The sequence below is a fragment of the Strongylocentrotus purpuratus genome, unplaced genomic scaffold (genome assembly GCF_000002235.5).
Source record: "Strongylocentrotus purpuratus isolate Spur 01 unplaced genomic scaffold, Spur_5.0 spur5_scaffold_16, whole genome shotgun sequence".
Lineage (NCBI taxonomy): Eukaryota > Metazoa > Echinodermata > Echinoidea > Camarodonta > Strongylocentrotidae > Strongylocentrotus > Strongylocentrotus purpuratus.
This window is the reverse complement of record NW_022145601.1, coordinates 19,857,317-19,881,832: the sequence shown is the minus strand read 5'-3', so window position 1 is coordinate 19,881,832 and position 24,516 is coordinate 19,857,317. Positions and strand designations below refer to the sequence as shown.

Below are 24,516 nucleotides of genomic sequence, written 5' to 3'. Positions count from 1 at the left end.
CCACTTCAAGCGTATGCGACCACCCCTGTAAATACCATGTCATTACCATTACATCTAAAGTCATAAGATTGTAAATGTTGATGAATTGAAATAACTAAACATCAAATAAATGGGACGTATAAACTCAAATTTAATTGTTTCCTATTGGGGTCGGTACGAAATGGTTACCAATTAAAACATTACAACTTTCGGAAACACCTTCACTGAAGGAAGGCTTAAAATGCAAGAATATTGTTACAATTTAACACTCCAAGCTTTACATTGTAATGATACTAAATTCTGTCTGTGATGACTAGTATATTGTTTAGGATAGAGTAGAGTGGTGATTAACAAAATAATAATTTCTCTTTTAATTACACAGTCAAGTTTACGAGCGAATTGAAACAACGATCATGTTTAGTATAGGTTTCATTACAAAACAAACCACTGTGCGTAATTCTCACAACGCAGAGACAGATGAAAATATACTAGAGTCTCAGGAAAACAGAGATTAGGGCCACCGTCTATGGATTCCTAATCTAGAAATAAAAGAACACTAAATCGCTTTATTCATGACTAAGCTCCATTAATCTTTACTGAGAGAAAGTGTTTATAAACTATGACTGTTTCAGATGACATATCTAATTCCGTCCAATTAAAGGGGGATCAACTCGATGTACAGGCGCCTTATCAGCGAAGCGTCAGAATTAGTTTAGGGTCACCATTATGTCCGATAAAAGTTCAGGACTATCATCTCGCTAATTATTCCCTTCAATTCATGATGGTTTTGAGGAAACTGCGTGCTCATTCAATGGCAAATCCATGTAAAATGCATCGGCCGCACGAGCCGTTCCTTTGTAATCCGTAAAGTTTTATATACTTTAATCTATAAGAGTTGGTTGGCTATTCTCCTAATTGCTCCTTGTCATGTTGCATAGAGCTTTTTAGTGGATTACTTTGCTTTTTAGTGGATTACTTTGCTTTTTATTGGATTTCTCTTTTCATTTAAAATTCGACCTAAGTTATGATATTATGATGCTTATATATTTTGTATCCTAAAATGATTTGATTACCTATCGACATGAAATATTGGATAAAAACAAAAACATTTCATTTTCTATTTTATATTGCAAATATCATTTGGTATAGATTTCGTGTAAGCTTTTTTTTTTTAATGAGTTATGAAGCTTTAAAAAAAAATTATTGATTCGAATTGAAATAGAGAACTGGTTTAGTACATATACATACATGTATTAAATGACGCACGTACATCTGTACATATTGATTGACAATGGTTTATCAGAAAAATAATTAAGGTCTATGGCTGATTATCACAGGATGCACATATTAATTAAGTAGTTGAATGATTTTAATTGACCTTCATGACCTGAGGGGGCTCGAGGGCCAGTCAAGATTATAATCATCAGCAGTTGCAGTTCAAGATTCAAGATTCAAGTTTTATCATGTTTATTTTCCACGTTATAATAATACAGAACTTTGTTTCCCATTGGTGTTAAATACAATGTAAGCATAGGCATAAGCAGGATATTGTATGCTGAGAGCCATATAAGGGTGAAAAGTTCATTCAGAAATTTTAGAAAATAATCCTATTTAAGCAGTTTAGCAGATGATAGAACGCTGACTGAAATCCTTTTTTTTTCCTTGGGAGGGGGGTGTATTTTGACGATCGCTGATGTTTTCTACTCCATAATATACTATAGATCCATTTGATTTATTCTTTGATTTATTGTTGTTACATGGATATAACTTTCTGTATATGTTAAAGATAAAGTTGAGTTCTGGTCATCCGATTGCATTGTGAAAGAAAAGGTGTGGAATGTATCAGAAAAAGTTGATCATGTATAGCATGTAAGTATTGGTGTGTACTGCAAGGTTCTGGAGTAATCAAAACCATAATGAATTTGGCCCAGTCTTGGTAAAGTAACAAGCACTGTACACAGAAAGATGTATATGGGACTACATAAATGGTGTCGGGGCTACCATCCTTGATTTCCTTATCTTTCTATGCTCATTACTCGGCCAGTTGGCTATAAATTTTCTACCAAAATTGTTTGGCAAATTACATTTATTTGTAATCTTGAACATTCAGTGTAAGTTTCGTTTGATTCTGTGAGAATTCATTTTCTTTTTTTTTAAAACAGAACTCAAGTCTATCTTTAAAATTAAAAATGTTAATAAAAACTTACAACGCTTTTCGAGCTCTCAGCAGACGGTACTTAAAGATGAAGTTGAGTTCTGGTCATGCGATTGCATTGTGAAAGAAACGGTGTGGAACCGACCAGAAAAGATTGATCATCTAGCATATAAGAATTTGTGTGTATTGCAAGGTTCTGGAATCATCAAAATGATAAGAAAATTGGCCAAGTCTTGATAAAGTTACAAACACTTGCACAGAAAGATGTATATGGGACTACACGAACACGTGGCGTAAAAAGCCGGCCCCCCGATTTTCACGATGTTACATGCATATTTAGAATATGAAGGCATTTGAAGAGCCATGCTTTTCAGGGAACATGTATTAACTGATGTTCTTCCACACTTGCATAATAAGAATGAGCAATGCTCACAAATTATTTTTCACCTCTTTCCAGAACTCAACCTTCTCTTTAACAAGAACATTATTCTGCGTTAATAATCCTAAGTTCTTATAACTTCTAACAGGCAATGACGTAGCTATAGGGGACATAGAAGATTGCCCATCCCATCAATTTGTGAAGAAAAAAACTGGAGAGGGAATGTCGAGTTATGCCAACAGAATGCTTTAAATGGGTATTGCCACCCTCACCCCACACACAGTACACAACCCCAACCCCAACCCCTTCTCCCTCTCTCTGTCTCTCTCTCTCTCTGTCTCTCTCTCTCTCTCTCCCTCTCTCTCTCTCTTTCTTCTCTCTCTCTCTCTCTCTCTCCCCCTCTCTCTCTCTCTCTCTCTCTCTCTCTCTCTCCCTCCCTCTCTCTCTCTCTGATACTCCTGCGAGAGTTTGTGCTTAGCGTAACCATCACGCAACCATAATATTGGGCCTATACCTCTATACTCGTTTAATTTTTCAGTCGAACACTTAAGCAAATGCATCTCTGGCCAATAGTGCAGACATTCTCCATGACATAATCCTTTTCAAAGACAAGGCATTTTTCTAATTATATAAAACAAAATTTCAACAACTCGATAGTGGGCCTTCATAGCATGTTGCTTTACACGCGCGTGATTCAAGAAAGCTGTCAGATTTGACTCATACGAACATGACGAACCAAGGGCAGTTTAGAATTTGTAGTCTTCATCTTATCGACACGTTTACTTGTTTATGGAAAACATTCCGCAAATGAAATTATACAAAGGAAAATATATACGTGAGCGTACGATGCGTTGAGAGCGGGGCTTCGACAGCAGAGCCCTCCCCCACAACAGTCACCTCAAATTCAGGCGGTGAGGTAGTGTACTTTTGGGAGAGTTGTCATATTTTATGAAAAAGTTGTTTGCTGTTTTTCTTCGCTTTCTGGATATCCGGGGAAAGACATCGCCCCCCCCCCCCCTCTCTTTTTTTTAGGCTAGTAAGATTAGGCCCGTTAATTTAGTCAAATATCTTTTACTGTAGGCCCGTAGATCAATTTTGCAGACAATTTTCTCTGACTTTCATCGATTTATTTATCTGATCTTAAAGAATATGTCATGAATAAACATAGGCCTACCAATATTATCGTCGAAAGACATGCATTAAACAAAAAGGTCTGCAGGTGTTCATGGCTAGACTATCACCGCGCTCACACGGGATCGGCTGAAAGTTTTGCAGTGCCGTGCGCAAATAACATTTCCGCCCTTCAGTATCTCGCCCCGCAAGTTCCTCGCTCCTGATAATTGTCAAATCTCCCCAGTACGTGCAGCGCAGCACGACGAAACAGTAGAGTAATTGTATCTTTCTTGTACGAAACAACGGGATCCGTCCAATTTGCGAGTGTGTTTCTAAATTGCGCATCCTGTAACGGAAGATTAGTAGGAAAATCAGACAACTCTCTTCATAATTTCTGCTCCTTTTGTCGCCGCCCTGACACCACCATACATGCCTGCGAATACGAGGAACATGCAGGTTAATAATATGGCGAGCTATTTAACGTTTGTGGTTCTCTTTTCAGTAGTGGCCCTACACACGAATAAAGTCGCTGGACAGTTTTATATCGGAACACAATGCAGTTGCCCTACCTTTTGGACCGGCTATGGTAATTACTGTTACAGGTACGTCACATGTTTTTTTTTATAATCATTACATTAATCTGCAAATTTGTGTATGTATTTTGGGAAAATAAAAGAAACAGTAAAAAATATATTTGTTCACTTGTTAAAGGGCCTGGTCATCCTTTACTATTATCCTCGGTCTAGTTCAATATCTTTTAATGATATGAAGAAGATTTTAAAATATCCATAAATATCTTTAACGTTTTTATTCATTGAGCTGACCGTTCATCTAACCATGATAATTGATAATAATAGCCTACACTAATAAAAAAAAAATAGCCTTATCATGAACGCGCACCTTTCTTTGGAAATTCGAAATTGCTTTAAACCTTTAAAAAAAGTGTTGAACCACTTACACTCTAAAAACTGAAATGTTTACACATGCATTATATCACAGTCACACCACGAACCCGACTCCAGACCACAACTCCAAACATTGGCCATTCGGGGTCCACTCTAAAAACTAATATATCAAATTCCCATTTAAAAGGGCCGAGGAGTGACCGCTTTTTCCACAATGTAAACTGAACGCTTTGAAAATATTGGATCCAACACTATAAAAGTTGAATCTAGCGTGTTAAATTGTTAATCTGACATTTTTTAAATGTGGTCACTCCTCGGTCGGCCCTTCATAATGGTGATGTAATATTTTAGTTTGTAGAGTGTGGTAATGTAATTTCTATTCAGTCTAATGTCGGCCTTGTCTGTATGACGAGGTATGATGTGTTACTAGCCCATAGCGTCTCTACGAAGAGTCTGATTCATAACGGAAGTCATGATTTACAGCATTCTTTCTACGGGAGAGTGGCCCTTCCTATGATTCGTAGCCAAAATGTATCTTAATCGAACATACTGCAGTAATGCCAACATGAGGAGCATAAATTCTGCTGAGAACCGAAGGGCATTAATTAACTGAGCGTAAAGTAATATATTAATGTCCTTCTGACTTTCAGCAGACGATATTTAAATATATAACAATACTTGCAATGAAATCTTTTTCCGATTGCAAGTTACAATGACGCGCAACTCCTGTAACAATCGACAGCTAATCATAATTATTCAGTGTTTCTTTTGGTTCTGCATACGTTTAAAAAAAAAATAATAATAATCTTGATTGGTCGATGTAAAAATAGTTGCAGTCAACTGAAACGTTGATGTCCACGCCCAAATTGCACGAAACAATAGCTGTGTAAGCCGATGAAAACGTCATTAATGTGTGAGTATCCAGTACTAGTGTGACTTCAACTGTGACTGGCTTTCGACATGTTGCCAATGAAGTCATATACTCATGTACATTTTTTTTAAAAGATAACTAGAAATGAATGAATTTATTGACCTGTTTCGACAAATCAGGCATTTAGCTAAAATGCAGAGATGTGTCGTTGCATGATAGAGTATACTTTAAACCAAGGCTGAGACCCCTTTCTACGATTAAACAACCAAAGTAAAATGTCATATCATATAGCTCTCTATTTTTCATTAATTTCAGTGACATCTATACCTAATATTCCGTTATTTTGATCTTATTATACCAATACTGAAGTTTCCCGATGACGTTTGCTTCTGGGCACTGTTTCATAAGACTTGTTATTGATTGCAAGTTTATTAAACCGTGCCCTAGTTCCAAACGTATCAAATCTCATTCTGATAGAGAGAGAGAAAACAAATTGCTTTTTTTTGTTTGCCTGCTTAGTGACGAAAGACGTCATCAAACTGTTGGTATAAATACACTTTACCGATCATTATTGGTTGACGAACTTCTGTGACCTTATATGAACCCAAGTTGTGGAGATTGCGTGTGAAAGTCATGTGATTCAGATCTGATAACCATTATCCGAAATATCAAGGGGCTGCACAAAGGTTAAAAGGTAGCAAACAAAAAATCTTTCTCAGTATCTTCATTTGCCGTGGGATGCGGATAGAAGTATATCCGAGGAATGGAATGGTGAAAAAACAAAGAGAGGGAAAGAAAGGAACAGGAAAGGGAATCCAAAGTGTGGAAGCATGATAGGACCCCACCCAATCTCCCTCCTCGCCAATTCGCATTTCATATATCAAGCATTAGCCCATGCCCCTTCCCTACAAGAACCCAGTGCCCACTCAATGGATTAACCGTTGCATTCCACTGCTCGAAATGTAGCCCCTCAGCCTAAAAGAAAATATTATTCGTTGTAATATTACTTTAGCAATTATGTGCATAAAGTTACTTAAATATCGAAGGCAAGTGCACAAAAGAAGTTATCTATATTCCTCAAAACAGTTGTTAAGTGAAATGTAAACTTCTGTATTTTTACTTTTACATTCACCTACTTTAGAAATACAATACGTGATCAAATCTAAAACAATTTCCAAATAGCCAAATTTGTATGTTCGAGGTGAGCCCCCTAAAGCCCCTAATCTCCGTTTATTAATATAGGTTTTAATTATATATCAAATCTTCAATGAAGGGCATTGAGAGAAAATAAATGTAGTTGGTCATTTTGTCTGACTTCTGACGTCATGTTTGATTGATCACGTAGGAATCTCACCTACCTAGCCCCCTTAACCTCCGGACATGCATGAAGTGAGTCATTAATTTCTTGACTTGTTTATTCTTGTTCACTTCTTAAATCTTGTTTTATGAGGTCGACTTGTCTCGAAAAAATAATTTGGTTTTCAATTCAACATCCTTTTGGTCACTTCATAGTAGGGGTTCTAAGGGGGGTGGTGGGTTTGGGGCTCAAGACCCACCGCAGACTTCCTGCTCTCCAAAAAACATCTTTATTTTCAATGAACTTAAACGGTGACGCACACTGAAAATGCGTGTAGCCCACCCCCCCCCCCCCCCCCCGTTCCCAAAAATTATTCTTCTAGAATCGCGTCTGAGTACAAGTCATAACTTCGAAAACATGGCGATTATACGGAGTCGTAATACAAATGAAATAAGAGTAAAATGGGAGAGAGGAGACCATTTGTTAAAAATGTATGGAAGTATCGACAGAATTATAAAGGGATTCATCGTTTTGTTAGAATTCAGCAGATGCTATCATTTTATACGTAGGTTATCGTTTGATTCCTCGAAATTAGATAATCAAATTAAAGAAAGCATTTGGGGAAATACATAAAGAGAATATGAAAATATGCAAAGTAAACCTTTTTCGTGTAATCGACACACCTCTGACATTTGAAGCAGAAAATGATACAGGAAATGGTTCCTACTTTTTATACATTTCCCTGTAATTAAACGGCCCCCTGAGAAAACAAAAAAAGAACACAGTGATCATAGAAACTGTTAATGGTAATGTAAACAAACACAAAGCTTACAGGTGGTCGGAAATACTCATCCAAGTATACTGGATGTAATCATGATAATGGGCCCCGACGTAAGACATAGAAATAGAACCCAGCCTCTTAAGAACATCTAAAATCAGTCGTGGTTAATTTGTTTGTCCTCTGTTGTGTCACTTAACAAAAACATGATTTCACTTTTACCTTGAGATTTTAGGTTCCTGACTTTGGGTAAGATTGTAGGGAGTGGGGCCAGAATCAGGGTTCAAAACACAGTAGAGCTTGAGAAACCCAATAGTTGCCATATTTTTCTTTTCCTCCCACTTCCAATATAACAGGTAAAGTAAATTCCTTTTAATTATATGAATGATTTAAAAACTTGTATTTATTATCATTGAAGTGCTCAAAATCTAACGACGTATAACATTATATACCCTTAAACTTTGGCTTTCTAACGAAGAATTTACTCACGATTTCATCAGTTAAAGTTAATGCAGAATTATATAAATACAATGATAGAAGAATATCTTATTCACGAACTTTCCTTCGAATGGAAGAACTGTCAACTGCATGACTTTTGGTAAAATAATCCAGTTTGAATTCCCTTTTTCGGCGGGTCGCAGAATTCTGCATGTTCTTTGGCGTCAAGAGTAGAACTTGGGATCAATAACAAACTCCATGACTTTTCGTCGATGCAATAAGTCACTTTACAGAAATACTAATTTCGAGATGGCAGAGGTATGATTATGTTGCACTTGGTGCAAAAAATATTCAACTTCAATACAGAAATGTTACAGAACCTCTGAATATAGGATCCTCGCCAAATATTATGATGTTTGGAAGATGTTGCAAAGGGGCCCGTACAGCACCTAGTCAGCCATCAAAATAGAAGCAGGATAACCTTTATCATGAGCATGATGATTCATATGAACCTCTCAGACACCTGACCTACATTCGTATACTGGATTCAAATCTACCATGTCGACTGTTGGCGTTGATTCCAAGCTTGTTGTACTATCGGGACCTTTGCGGTGTAGGCTGCAGAGGGGAGGATATTTTATTTCACTTCAAACATGTTAAATGTATGGATGCGTTAAGCCCCCCCCCCCCCCCAACCCTCACACCACCACTACCACCGCCACCATCCCCCACCCCTCCCTCTCCGCAACCGAATGTTTTTCCCAGCGGCATTCCCACAATGGCGTAGTTAAATAATGACAGTAAAAACGGGAGAAAGTGTGTGCGAGTGTGGGCGGGCACGTTAGAGAGAGAGAGAGATAAAGAGAAAGAGGAATATATATATAGAGAGAGAGAGAGAGAGAGAGAGAGAGAGAGATGGAGAGAGAGAGAGATAGAAGGGGTGCAAAGATAAGGAACTTGAAAAAGGTTAACCCCCTTCCCTCTTGTTTTGTATCAATCTATCAAATGTAACATGAAATTCAAGTAGCAGTAATCGGGATAATCCAACAGGATATGATTATGAATGAGACAGGATAATCTGATACTGTTACTATGACCCATATATTTTGTCACGTTCATGATTATAGATAATCTCGTCCTTTTATCACCCTTAATCTTTCCTTTGGGGTATGTCTGTGTTTCTGTGTCTTTGTGTCTCAGCAAGTTATATTAGAAGAGATCATATTTTGACTCGAATTGAGTTGACAATGATTATGAATTGGCTTTATCAGCCATAACGTGTCTCTTGTATACCCCCCCCCTCCTCTCTCGCTCTCTCTCTCTCTCTCTCTCTCTCTCGCTCTCTCTCTCTTTCTCCCTCTCTCTCTCTCTCTCTCTCTCTCTATTTCAATTATAATGTTGAATCGACTTGTGTCGAGAATTCGTTTTATTCACTTTTCTCATCCATTTTTTGTTTATTTTCTACCATTCTGGAATTCTGTTTATTTGCATTTCAGTAAGTATTCCCTTTTGATTAAGATTATAGTTTGACCTCACTTGGGATGACAATGATTATTGTTCGATTTTATTATCTTTTGTCTTTCCTTTATTTTTATTTTCTGTCTTTCTGTGGCTTGTTGTCTTTTTCTCTTATAGCAAGTTATTCCACACCTCATGTATGTCATTTATCGAGTACGAGAAATAGATTCGTGAAAACTATTTTGCATTTAATTCTAAAAGTTCGTGATAGATGTAACATTATAAGTAACCTACATTTGGATCAATGAATGTAACTTTCGGATCGACGTATACCATAATACCTTCGGAAAAAGAACCCCTTTGTAGACTTTTTTAAAAGTGTGTTCGGATTAATTCAGGAACCTTCACAAAATTGGAAACCTCCGGACTTAAGAATATAAAGCACCCCAACTGTCTCAAATAGTTACTATTTTCAACGGTCCTTCCCCTTGACTGTTGCAATGATTTCCTTGCATGTAATCAATGATTTATTTTTAGGCCTACGTAATTGTAGTTAATTTGGCTCAAGGTATGTCGAAATGAAATTTCCTTGAATTAGCCTGAATGCCAATATTTTATTACACTAATTTCCTTGGCTGCATTTTCATTCTCGAAGCTTCAAATCCATTTACAATTGACATGTTTGACACCAAAATAACGAACCTACAACCTACAAGGCATGATTCAAAGTTTAATCATAATGAAGGTAATAGAAAATTTTAATCATATGAAGGTAATAGAAAAGTCTTAATCATTTTTTTTTGTAATAAAGAACAATGAAGTTTCATCGTTTTAAACAGTGTACCATCGCTGCTACATATACTAGAGTATACATCAAGAAGTCTGTTTATGGAATGTATAAGTTAACAGCTAAATTATTCACACCCCTTGTAAATTTTGTTTTTTTCGTAACTCAAGAATGAAAGATGGACTGGTTGAATTAGGGTCTTTGTTGAATCCTTTTAGATGTAAGCTTTTATATGTCACATTCTCAAGAAACATAAATGTAAATAAATTCGCATACTAACCTTTAAAATAAAAAAACCTTTCTAAGGGTATGAATAGTTAAGCTGTTAACTGTATACATTTGTCGTGTATTGTAAAGCATTGCAGTCTCTCCTGTAGTTAAGAGTCGATAGTCGTCGGTGACTCATGGCGACTTGCCCTCCCCGAGGGTAAGGGGATAATTAATGTCTCCTTTCAGCTTAGCAACCAATTATCTATCATGATCTACATACACAAACCAATTCACGTGGTTTCCTTTATACTGTTGGTATCTTTGTATCTCTTAAACCTACCGCAGACTAAACACGATCTGTCTTCGACGAAGTTGTGGACGAATTTATAATAGCACTCGATATCAGCATTCAAACATGTACACTTTTAATCATCGAGGTTCTGAATAGTCATGTGAATAGTAAAATCCAATTCCGAGGATCGCAAGCTTTGTTGTCAGAGTAGAGGCAAGATCTACTGCGAATCGTAGTAACGTCAAACTAGTCGTGCGATTGTCTACGATTCGGAGCCGATTCGGCCTTGTCTTCGGGAAGAGAGCTTGCAATGCTCTGAATTTCAATTGTTTGTATTCATATCTTTATTCTAAAACCCACTGAGGAAGATTGTTTTTGTTAAATGTCCATAACTGACACAATTGATATTTCTTTGAAAATCGAATCGCAGTCGGATCGTTTTGTGTGCGGTGGGCTCTAGAATTAATTATATTACCTTTCCTCAATATTTCCTCACGTTCAGTATTTCATTCCTTTAACCGTGCATTTTTAAACTTTATTCCTTCTTTCTCCCATCGTTTTCCCCTTTTCAATTAGTAGTTTGATATATCTGCTTAAGCATACTGAAGAAAGGAAAAATGTAGCATGTTATTGGCAAAACAATTTATTAAAGGCGTTTACAAGGAAAGTTATTGATATAATATTCATTTGCATTCCCTTAATTCTAAAACTGTAAAAGACTAAATACTGATAGAGTCTTGATCACTTCGTGTCTTTAAAAGTCGAGGTTTCATCAAGAGATCAATTCAGATGAAATTTCTAGAAAGAAATCATGACTTGTGTGGGAGATATAGACAAGAAGGAAGTCGTGCATGTCTGACAAGGGGAAATGTGAGGAAATGATTACTAGTCACATGGAAAGATACGAGTGGGACTGAACTTTAGAATGCTGTCTCCTGGTGTATGTCAGTGTAGGTCATGTGCCCGTGCAGTACCTTAAAACAAACGCGTGGACACACATTTACATCTTATTTTTAGTTTGATGTTAACAATTTAGGGACAACTGTCTTTGAAGATGATGAAGTATTTTAATGAAATTCATAATTGAACAAAAGTGGTCAATCTAGGATTCTGTAAAGAGTAGGGGCACGATGACAAACAAATTTGTGACAAGTTTTAAAAAAGAGGGGGGGGGGACTACAAAGTTAAGCGTAGATTTGTAGGTGCCTATTGAGTCTAGGTTTTGAAAGGGTGAAGGGACAAGAATAGAATCATCGGGGCATATTTTCTGGTTTGTTTACTGATAGTTAGCCAGATTATATAAGGGAACGATTGAGCATACGTCACTGGCAAGGCCTACGTGTACGTTATGCATAAAGAACGAACGAAAATAGAATAAGTTGCGTAGGGGAGGGGCAAGGTCATGACAGCAACTGCTTTATCTAGAGAAATGAAGTCCAGTGAAATGTAGTCTAAAAATATAAAATTTACGTACTATTTACCACATGACGTTTTCTTGATCAAGGCCCGTATACAAATAAGTGCAACTCTTTTTTTTTAAACAGCGGAGGAAGTGTTCTGTAAATAAGCAGGATTGTCAATCTCGGAGAAATCGGGATGCGATCCTTAAGAAAGGATTTTACTCCTCTGCATTAACATTTTTCTCATGTTCTCTAAACTTTAAAAATGCAAATTTCATCGTATCTTGCTATGTATCGCAAATGCAGGGAACACACACGTCAGCAAAATATGACGCTATGCATATTGGGCTGTAGAACCAAGCGTCATATGACTATGCAGTTTTCTCAGGATGCTTTAACTTCTCGAAACTTCTCGCTTGAAGAAATTTCCTTCGTCATACCTTCTGAATTTCCGGCTTCATCCGCCGACGAAAAATATGAAAATAAGGATAATGAGGTTTATGGATAGTTGTTGTTTTTTCCCCGGTGAATCATTACACAGAAAGATAAAGTACACGACTGAGGTAATGGAGCGACCAAGGGAAGAGAAGTTATTGTGGATAAATGTGGGTGAGATAAATAAAAGGGAAGACTGAAATAGACATAGAGAGACAGAAAGAGGTGGAGAAAGGGAGAGAGCATAAGAAGGCATACAGGTCCTTAGCAGAAAAGAGAGAGAGAGAGAGGGAGGGGGCTCGCATAGAAAGAGAGGAAAGTGACTGATTCGATCAGACGATTACACATCAGAAGGAACTTGGTGCAAAAATGAATCATAGAAAGTTGATGAGGAGACTCAAAGGTATTAGCCATTTCATTCGTCCTATGACAGTCATGCATGTCATTATAGTCAGAAAGCATACATTTTGATAATGAAATGAAAAGAAAATTCAAAGACTTTGAACATGTTAAATTGAAAGTTATGAACTCTCAATTAACGCTCCTAAACGTTCTTCCGGTTGTCATGGTGACACCCGGAAGGATATTATTTGAAACAACTAAGGTCATACGTTTTCCATAGGTGCATGTAGCTTCTGTTCGATAAAACAAAAACCTCTGTGCCTCATCCTAATGATGTCCCCTCTGCAACTCCCGGGGAAACCTGCCCTGGAGAAAGTGGATGCAAAGACGAAGGATTAGAACAATTCCTGAGTGCGCATGAGCCTTTTCCTGGCAGCTGCGGGGTGTGGGGGCCCCTAGGTTTTTGGAAGATTGTCTCTAAACCCTTGAGCAAATCATTAAAGAGTGACAGGCCGATGATGCGACATGCTGAGACATTCACCAAGGTATTCATCATCGAGGTTACTCATTTGGCAAATGATAAGTGAAATTAAATGTAAGGTGAAGGTCTAGACAAATTCCTTATGATATTAGTATCCGTTTCAATCACGTCTTTTTATATGATAGCAGGTATCACTATAAAGTGTGAATTTTTACATGATACCGAAGTATGCCGATGTCGTAAAAAGTAGTTAAGGCGACCGCAAAGACTTTCGAGGACTCAACTCAAGAGCAATGTCAATACCCTTCTGCATATACTTTAGAAAATTGCATTTGCCTTTAGTTATACATGTACGTCATTGTGATTTTTGCTCATTACCCAATAAAAGATGGAAATTGTATGAGGTTGATTTTCTAAAAATCTGTGAACGTGATTCTTATATGTTCATTATCCAGTTGAATTCATGATCAGAGAAAGAAAGAATGGATCAAATACTTGTTTGATTGTTAATGTATTTAAATAGCTATACACCTGATATAACTTGGTATGTGTGTATTAGTACTTAACATATATAACGTTCGAATGTTGAGGCACGTTGGTTTTTAAAGATATCCAGGTTTTTCAAATCGCGCTTCAAAAACGCGAATCGTCAGAACCCCTGTCATAATGGAGGCTCTTACCCGGAGATCCCACACACGTGTACAATGTATAAACTACGGTGTAGGAGTGCGGGGTCATTTGAAGTTTACTTTGAATGCTGCTAGTATGGTTGTATTTTGAGACACACGAGCCAACAAGTCATCGAAAATTGTTCACCATGTGGTAAATAGGTTGTTTGGACCGAGTGTAAACAAAATTATGAAATATTGCTGCAAATACAACACTGAAAATCGCTAACTGCTTAATGGACGGAATTTAAACAAAGTTAAAAAAATTGCTGCAGAGTAAAAAAAAAAGAATATTCCTGACATATGCATATACGAGATTGTAATGTCCGGGGGGGGGGGAGGGGGGGGTACCAGTAGGTAATCGATTTCAAAGGAATTCCAATACCCTTTGTATCGCCTATAGACTTAATCAAGTCCGGAATTACGTCACTTGTTTGCATAATTTTTGCAACGGTTGTTGAACAACAGCTCTCACATTTTGTAGCCATTTTTCGGATATACGTGGACTTTTGAACAATGACTGTACATCATTTTGATGACATGCGAGTTTTTTCTCGTTATTGCAAGAAGTTGACTAGCAAGAACTCGAGACTACCTGACTTCATTGCTTCAAGATCACATGAACGTAATTGATTATGACTGCACACATCCATCGTGATTATGGATGACATCTTATCGTGATGTTTCCATTTTTTTTTTTTTGCACGTAGGGACAAGACATGTTAATCTAATGTCGTAAGATATAACAGGTCTGCCTTTTTGTGTCTGTCAGTTCATCATTTTGTCCAGGGTAGCATAAGGAGATGGTGGTTTAGGCGAGGTATCTGTCTTCACCCGATTGCACGTGTGCCAAACGTAAACTTGGCAGAAAGTCAAGAGTGAAAGTTAAAAACCCACTTGTAAAGAAACTGTAGCTGTCTTCCTTGTTACTTTAAAATGATGAAGTACAGGAAATTCTGATTTCGATTTCCAATCATAATCAGACAGGCGATCGGCTTGTAAAAGTCATGGGGTTCCTGATGACTGACCTAAAGGTTTATAATTATCATTGCAGCATGAGCTAAATCCAGGATTTTGTTTCAGAATCTGAGACTAAAGTTACCCAATCCCTTTAAAACCTGCCAACATTACAATGACACTATAACGAATCAGAGCGTGCTCTCTGTGGGCAATACAATGTGGTATTGAAATTTCCCTTAAGTTGATTGATCGAAAGTCTTTGCGAACTTGCTAGAAATGATTGAGCCGGACATGGTTTGAGTCGAACCAGAATAAGTCGGGGTTCGAAAAAGATGTCTCAACATATCATACAATCGTTATTTGTATTAGTCTTAGGATTGCAAATGAGAGAGATAGTTGTGACCTATGGTCTTCGTGGATTGTGGACTATAAATATTATTACCATGCCTTTATCAAGCAGAACACATACATATTGTTAGTTCTGAATCAAATAAAACTTCATAATTCCTCCACCTAAAAAAGGTAAAATCATGTACTAGTAACTGTGTTATTTCAAATTCTGAAAATATCCATGTACACGTTATTAAAACATAAAAACGACTTTTCATCGTTTAGGCATCATTATGCAGTATACCAACATGACCGACATATCACCATCAAAAACAGTATTGCTAACAATGCTATCTACATTACGTGTACACGTGCCAAAGTATGACCATGAAGCTTATTAGCGACTCATCCAAAATTCTAAACACGACCAAGATGAATCAGTTGTTCCATATCACTATAGCTCTATCATGTTTTTGTAGCATGTATTGTAAGACTTTTTTCGAGAAAATATGTTGTTCCGGATGTATCATACTGATTCGTCATCATGTTTGTTGAAATTAAGGGGCACTTTGGAGTTTTCTAGGGCAAATTTCAAGACATTCCTTTTCTTCAAATTGGCAACAATCATTTTTTTGTACAGTAGGCTTGCGGGTGCACCATGTGTGAGAGAGAGAGAGAGAGAGGATTGAGGAGTCCTGAAAAGGACCCTCGGTAATCTTTCTTGGGGATGTGTAGTCCTGAAAAGGACTGTTTGTGTAGTCTTGAAGAAAAGAAAAAATTGTTTTCATTGGTATATTGTACTAATAAAATGTTACGTCTCTGTAAGCAATGATTGTGAGCTGTGTTAAAGCTTTTAAATTGCCAATGTTCTCGTAAAATAGTGGTTTGAACGTCTTAGCGTGTTGTTATTTATTTTTTATTTTTTTAATTCCTGGCGCCAAACGAAAAGTGACCATGCAAAGGAAAATGGATACAGTATGTGCGTAACGTCTTTTTTTTTTTTTTTTTCATGCATCTGGTATAATGTAATGGCTCTGAATGAAAATTTACTGAGCCAACCCACCCCCCCCCCCTAACAATGTGGAATGCTTGCCTTAAACGTGTTAAACCAAGAGGCACTTCGGATTTTACAAAGGGAAGGAAAGTATCGAGAGAACGTGGGGAGAGAGGTGTCGGAGAAGATTTGTACCATTTTGAAATGAGGTAGCTTAGCTGATTTATTTAAAGGCGTATGGCGGTGACTAATAGGCGAAGTGTTTCCGCGCTGTGTTTATCTCCATGAACCTTCTCACTTTTAATAAAAATGGCTGGAATCGAATGTTCGTGTGTCTGCACGTGCAAAGACAGGAGCAACGAAAGACGACGTATACATTATAGCGAAATAAATCTTGTTGTTTAAAGGAAACCCTATAGAAATGCTTAAATTCAGTTGATTGTGCAGAGAATACTGATCGTGCATGAATAATAATTCTTTTTGCAAAAGCTCCTTATTTTATTTTTTTAATCTAACTTGCAATGCTTTTAAAAAACTTGTCATCACATGTACTGTTTAAACCCCCACTGCACCACTTATAGCTACTTGCGCTCTCTATATAGCGAACAATGCCTAATCAGTGCATGTTGATTTTATGAGATAACCACCTGTCAGTGACCTTGCACGGAGGTCTAATCCCCCTGGCCAAACTAGTGCAGACGAGCTTTAAATATGTTAAAAGTCTTTTAAAAGATATTGTAAATGAGCGCTCCCTACTTTCTTCTGTCAAGTCTGTCCGAAAATCAGTCTGAAGAACAGTTTAAGCTTGTACAATTGAATTGAACAACATGATGATTAGACATAAAAATTAATGTAATTATTGTGTTCAGTAAATATTTGTCAAGGATATTCAAACAAAAATATACAGAAAGATGTAATTGTTCTGGAAATGTAACATACATTCAAAAAGCCTGTGTACTCGTATTCTTTGTGTCCATGTGCCAATGAAACAAACGAACATAATTATGCTTAACTATAATTATAAATGATGACTATATAAGCTCATAATAAGTCTTGAATTCATCATAACAGAATTTATTACTGTTTGCCCTACCTTGAATTCAGTGTGTTCGTGGTCTCAGAAAACAACTGAGTTATAAAGTATGGTAGCATATCCTTACTTACGTATTCGTTATCTTGCCATTAGCAGGCGTTCAGACTTAAGCAATCTATATCCCCAAGTCCCAAAATGGCGTCTATCAGAGCACGTTACGTCGACTTAAATCGTGAGAATGGCACCTTACGATTAGGGGTTAAATTAGTCCTAGGTTATGTAGATAAGCTATTCAGCTTCGGGCTGCATGGAGATAATAGTAAACGGTGATTATAATAATTAGTTAAGTAGATATATGCAGCGAGCTACAGGGGTTGAGTGACAGATGGAGGAGTAACGTGAGAGGGGTAGGGAGTGGTACGACTGGCATCCATAGATAGATGTGATAAACTGCAGTTTCCTCCTGTATTGGAGCCCCCAAACTATCAAAAACTATCATTGCTCTCACGTTCTAATTTGGAAATACACATCCAAGTTTGATCTCTGAGAAGATATTGAAGTTCGTTTCATTCGACTTTTGCTTTTAATAAAAGAGTTCTAGAAACGCAAGAGAGATGTTGAATATTGGTCGCGCAATATACCCTTTTCACGGTTACAACAACGCGAATGCGCTGACATGGGCAATTACGAGTAATTTAAGATGGCGCCCATTTCAGGCAGTGACGCAGCGAGACATGCACATCTGAAAACATTGATGACGCAATGTTTAGTCGCAGATTAAAATGGCGGCCTTAACCGTGAAAGGGTGTATTGTATTGAAAATGTTTCTGTTTCCTATATATATTTTGATTAAATTTACATAATGCAAAAGCGCTGGATATAAACATGTACATGGTTTTATTAAAATGCACAGGCACGTAGCAAAATCACTTGATCTAAGTTATAAATTATTTCTGGTCAAATTCTTCATTTGAGGGCATTTTAGGAGCGATATATTTTCGTGTGGCATATCAATTCCTTATAGAATGGACAAGACACAATTATAACAAGTCATTTTTACCCCTACAAGTAATCAAAGTTTCCTTTTAAGACGCATAAAAACTTATAATTTCACTTCAAGACACGGTGAAGAATATATTACACTGCTAGTACTCAAGTAGGCGCCATTGTATAATTTCAACTATCACAAGCAATTTACCGTCAGTAAATAGAATGAAATATTGAATTTAGTTGAGGACAAGAAGGTGAAGGAGGAAGAGAAGTAATGAAATTAAACCATTGGGAGAAAGAGTGTCACGCAAATGGCACAATGCAACAGATGTGTTGTGTCTGACTAATATCTGAGCATACATTTAGGAGACAGATTTTAAATTGTAGACAATATATATAACTGTATTACTAATCGCATGTGGTTGTTCCAAGATTTCCTCGCTGATGCATATCTATTTCTGGAGCACCACGTGTCATCTTCCGATGCCTTGTATGCTCTAGGGACAATGTTCAAGAAATATATTTGCAACCCCTCCCTTAGTGGGCATCACAGCAAGACAATGTTGGAAGAAGAGTAAGGGATGGGAGAGGGGGTTGTTGGTGGCAAAAATTGCTGAGAAGTTTGTTGGAAGAAAAACAAATTTCAACAGCCAAGAAGGCTCTCAAATTCAAATTTTTCAACAAGGATAAAAAAAAAACTCTTACATTTTGACATTTGTCGACAATGGTTTAAACAAAAATTGTAATAAATGGTTTCTGACTTATTGTCGATTTTTCATTTTAGCGAAGAATGTAAAAAAAAAAAAAAAGGTCACATAATGAATGTATAAGCCGACAAGAATAACGAGACAAACCACATTCTATAGCAACGCCATACCTTCCCTCCGTATGTTTTATTAGAATACGCCCCCCCCCCCCCCCCCCCCCCCCCCCCCCCCCCACCTCCCGTATACCCCTCCCCTTCAGTAATTACTAATTTGATCACTGTACAGTAGAGTGCGTAAGGAAAACAACTTTGTTGGTAATTAAGAGATGAATATGCATTAGTTAAGTCGGTGGATGTTGCTATTTAAGTATGCCGGAAGCTGGAAGGTTATGAAGAATAAAAACAGGAAGGAGTAGAAATAGGAAGTAGGCATAATTTGGGTTTCTTCCTATTATTTTTTGTTCTCCTAGAGTTAGGACACACAACGATTAAAACATCACCGAACGAGCAAGACTCGCAATAATTATTGTACAATCTGTTGCATGCATAATGTTAAAAGGATTCTCTTATCCAATTGAGATACAGAAACATTCTCAAGGTTTTTCATGAATAAATAAAACCGACATGACAGTGATTGATTTATTGAGGTAATGTTGAGCCATAAAGTTTCGAAATAAAATAATTTGTGGTTCCTTTGTGTTTCTTTCGAGTTTATTACTGCACTGCACTTTATGGAATGCAATTTTCAGCCGTCTAACTTATTTTGTTTAAATCTAATGCCAAACCGTACACGGGCTACAAAAAACACGTACATTGAACATTACATTGACATTGAACAAGTACAAGTATTACAGTTAGAAACACAAAAGACAGGAATCACGGTCAAATTTGTTATTGGCTAGCCAAGTGCAGGGTATAATTAGTACTATTGGATCCAAGTCAGGGCGATATTTATTTTAGGACTATATTTAGGAGCCAAGTCATGACGGTGAGGTCGCCTGGTCTAAATATAAAACTCTTTAGCGTAGTTTACGTCGAAACGAATCTATTTAGACGCTATGACAACTCCACTCAAGTCTGGACGGTCATCTGGAGTTGATGCTTTCATTGCCACGAGAAAAAAAAAGTGAGGGAAAACCACCAGACGTCTTGGAGTGCGTCATTGCGTCCCCTTGTGACCTCTATCAAAAAAAGTGTGTGGATCTCAATATAATGTGCCACACTAACTGACGGCTGGATGTAACTATTGCATGTATATTTAACACATGGGTGGAGAGAGGCAAATTTAAATACAATGCCTGGTCTAAGGGCATACAACCGGGCAGAGAATCGAACCCTCAGCCTTTTAATCAGGAGTCTTGTGAATGAACCACTATGCCACACTGCTCTATACAAAATAAAATCGCAAGGACTTCGAAAGAAATTAAAAGTAAGATGATGTCCATTACTTAGAGAAATTTTCGAACACGACAATTACATCATTACGTAATACGAACATAATTTTTATGTTATATACTATAGCGTATTGATGTTGCTTTCATTGATTTCTTGAAAGTCTCTACCATCGTTTAATAAAAATATGTACTGAAGGTGAGATTAGGAATTCACCCAGAAAGGGTGGAACTACACGTCATTAAGTGTCTACCGCCCTCAACACCTTGAGATACAAAGAGGAGATCCTTTAATAATAGGGACTTTTAGATTTGCGTGGACTGATACGTGTGACGTCCATTCAAGGCAGTGCATTAAAAGGACGTCGATCGTAGCAATCCACGTTGTCGTTGTGCAAATCTAAAAGTCCCTATTATCTAGTTGTATACAGGCAAGGTCAAAACGACAGTCAACGCAGTCAAACTTTGCATGTCGATACAGTGAAGCATTATATTGTAGGCCTTCATGTACTTCAATAACAATTTACACAATCTTAGGGAAAGTGTACTTAATGTTAGATAACTTAAACTCAATAGTGGCTGATATAATTCTATATTCGCTGAAATATATTTTATATTGGCCAACATTTTATTCAAGAAACATGCGTTTATATTTTCTCCCAAAATTGGAAAAACTTTACAATAATCTGTAAAGACTGTAATAAAGTGGTATTACAGTGTATGTTTTAGCCTTATGTTTTACTATGTACATAATTTCATAGATGAAATGGATAACAAATAACAAATGATTTTTTTTTAAATGATTTCTCAATAATATCAACACAACCCGTTTTCAAAAACGTATTCTCGTTCAAAGTGATTTTCTTACATATTTTGTTTTTGTTCTTTCCACTCCTACATTTTTACCTCATTTGCCTCTTTCCTCCATAATAATGTTATTTCAATTCTAAGCCGTTCAGATTTATTATAGTAATACCAAGGAGTTAACTCCTTGGTAATACACTGATCTCTACAGATCACTGGGAAACAAGGTGTAATTTTCCATTCTTTCTTTCTTAACTCTCTTAACCAGTTCATACACACTGGTTAAACTTAATTATTTGATGATTCAAAGATAACAACTACTCATAATCATGCCATCATGAGCATGCCATCTTTAGCAGCAAAGTCTGTTGGTCGATAACTGACACGTTTAATCCACCTGAGTGTCTGTGTGCCGTCATATTTCTTTAATTAGAATCTTCAACGTCGGTACTTTTCCTGATGTCTCGCGGCAGTCCTCATGATGAATATTTTTTATCAAGAGAGCATAAAAAGAGAAAGAAAGTAGAAAACAGAATGGAGATAAAGAATATTTATTTTAAAAAACAGAAGTATATGAATGTGCAATGACAAAGAAATGTTGCTTTGCTAGTATTGCGTGACTGGGGAATCGTTATGGAATAAGCACATTGCAGGGTTTTCTAATCATTGGAAATAATTGTATTTTGTAACAAAGCCCTTTTATGAACCCTTTTAGGAAGCTATTCATCTGTAAGTTAGTTTGTTGTGTATTGGTTTGTTGTGTTTGATTGTATTTGTCCAGTTTGGTTTGGGTGAGGTTTTTGTAACTGTGTTTTTAAGTGAATGAGTAAACCAATCGATCAATATATCATGGACGAAAAAAAGGCACGGATTAAAAAAAAGTAAAAGCTGCTGGAGCAAATGTCGGATCGCTTACTACGTAATATTTTGTAAATTTATAAAGGAAGTCATTATTTTCAATCTCTTCTCTGCTGCTCTTCCATCAACAGATATTTCAACGATGTGAAGACATGGCTTGAAGCGGAATTCTACTGCCGGACGTTCGGTGCCGGTGGATGCATGGGGCAGACCGGTCAAGCTCATCTGGTGTCCATTCATTCGCAGGACGAAAATGATTTCCTCTTTTCATACTTCGACACAGTCAGGAATAAACTACCGCCCGCTATCGGCCCCATTAGGGTAAGTGTAATAACCAGTAGCGTATCTCGACCTCAGATTAAAGGGGGAGTGAGGGTATGAAAAATTTACCCGTATAATTACGATAATTCGTGTATTCTAAAAGAAATCGATTGTGGGGGTCGTGAATTATATTCAGGGGGGAGGCAGGAGCGGCAGATGTTTTTTTCAAACTGGGGTGGGGGGGGGGGGGGGGGGGGAGGGACTAAGGCATTGCCAGGTTTGAAAAAATATGTTAAAAGCTGTAGAGAGATATTTGCATGTCATTATTGCTTCTAGACAACACATTTGCACTATAAAGCTGTAATCAAAAAAGAAAGGACAATTTACAATCCCCATTGAACAAATAAGTGCGGTTTCAATAGCAGAATAATTTTCTCTGTAACATAATAATTTGAGAGATATAAAAGCGAGCGCGTGCAGATATGATTTAGGGGATATTTCATTCTAATTCTGTAGATCAAAGGCTACTAGTAATTGAAAGCAGCATAATGTTGTGATCGTCTGTGGTCATGTTTGAATTGATTCCACATGAGATAGACAAACCATTTGATCAGTGTTGATGAGCATGAATGTCAACTTAAATTACAGTATCATGGAATTTAGTTCAGAACCACAAATGCGTTTGAATCACCATATATGTTCGTATTATTATATTGTATTATAATTACCAAAATTTCAATATATATATAATAATCAATATTTAGGAAACGAAGAAAGTGCTAGTATTAGATAAATTGGTCGAATGTCTTAAGTGTTTCGACAAATTTACACATAAGAAAAGAGTATCAAACAAATAAAAGTGAAATCAAGTATGCAAATAATGATCGAAATTTTATAATGTAATACCAAAGTCAAGGATAGTGATAGAATCATTCCAACAATTTTCTATCAATAATCTAACCATGATAAACCCCTACAGAGAAACGTTTAAAATGGAGCTGTTTGATGGAAATAGAAAAAATAAAGATAAACATCAGGATATTATATGCCTCCACCTAAAAAGTGACCTCCTTTACTTTAATTAGGACATCCCTTGTCACTTGCAATTACCATATTAATTTTTCTTTGACTTTTCTTTGAAGGATGAACGTCTATGGCTCGGTTTGACGGACAAGAAGCAGGAAGGATTCTGGACTTGGTCCGATGGAACGAATCTCGACTACGCCAACTGGCGGGCGGGCGAACCCAACAACAACGGTGGCAACGAGGATTACGCACAGATGAGCGTCGAGATCAACCACGAAGGACTTTGGTTCGATATGACAGACGCCCACGGAGATTACATCGTCCATTACATCTGTAAAATGGCTCGGTAGAAGTAGTTCCACCTTTTTTCCAACCGACATCCAGAAAAAAAATCGTACATTTTCGAAAAAGAAACATGTGATGTGGCCCGTATTCTACTAAGATTTGAACCCGAGGTTAGTTTTAAGCCATTTTTCTTCCCCTTTTTTGAAAATTGGGTTCCACGAAAGGACGTTATTATGAGGTCAAATTTTTCTTTTTTTATTAAACTAGATTTCAGACACGGGGTCGGGTTTAAATGAATTAGTAGAATGCGGACCATTGAAAATTCGAACCATAAGGACGCTCGATTTTACCACATCACGATGTCACGATGGATGTTGTCGTAAATTCACAATGGGAAATTCGCTAGTCACATCACGACGTTTAGACCGAAGTGAATATGGGCCTAGTAGGTACGGTTAAATCAAGAAACGTAACAAGGACACCTAACATCCTTTGGCGAAAAAGCACCACTTTCATGAGTAATGAAATTATGGATCAGAGTTCGAGAAGTTTGAGGGTTTTTTGGTAAAATTTTTGACAACATAATATGTTGCAAGAAAATATTGAATTGGTGCTGGGCTGATGAAAGTTTGAAAGAGCCATCTACTCTTTGTTTAAGCATGTTGTCACATCAAGCGCATATTATGACGTTGCAGAAGCAGATGTATGTATGATACTTTTCGCCAGCTGTATTATAATATGTTATTATTTTGTTTAAGCTGAATAGATAGCTGTAATCCTTTTTATAGATTTGACAAGCATTTACTAAACAAATGCGTACAGATAAAATCATATATGGGTGAAATTATCTAGTACTAAAAAAATTATTGAAAGACTTAATTTTTTTTAAA

General features: G+C 36.9%; 1 protein-coding gene across 1 annotated transcript; it reads left to right on the top strand.

The window, feature by feature from the left end:
- The first annotated feature begins 3,909 nt into the window (after window positions 1–3,909).
- Window positions 3,910–23,691, top strand: LOC373516 (C-type lectin domain protein). Its single transcript, NM_214640.1, is given in 3 exon segments — window positions 3,910–4,228; window positions 22,186–22,375; window positions 23,458–23,691. Coding segments are annotated over 3 exon segments (561 nt in total). The 5' UTR covers window positions 3,910–4,091.
- Window positions 23,692–24,516: the final 825 nt, after the last annotated feature.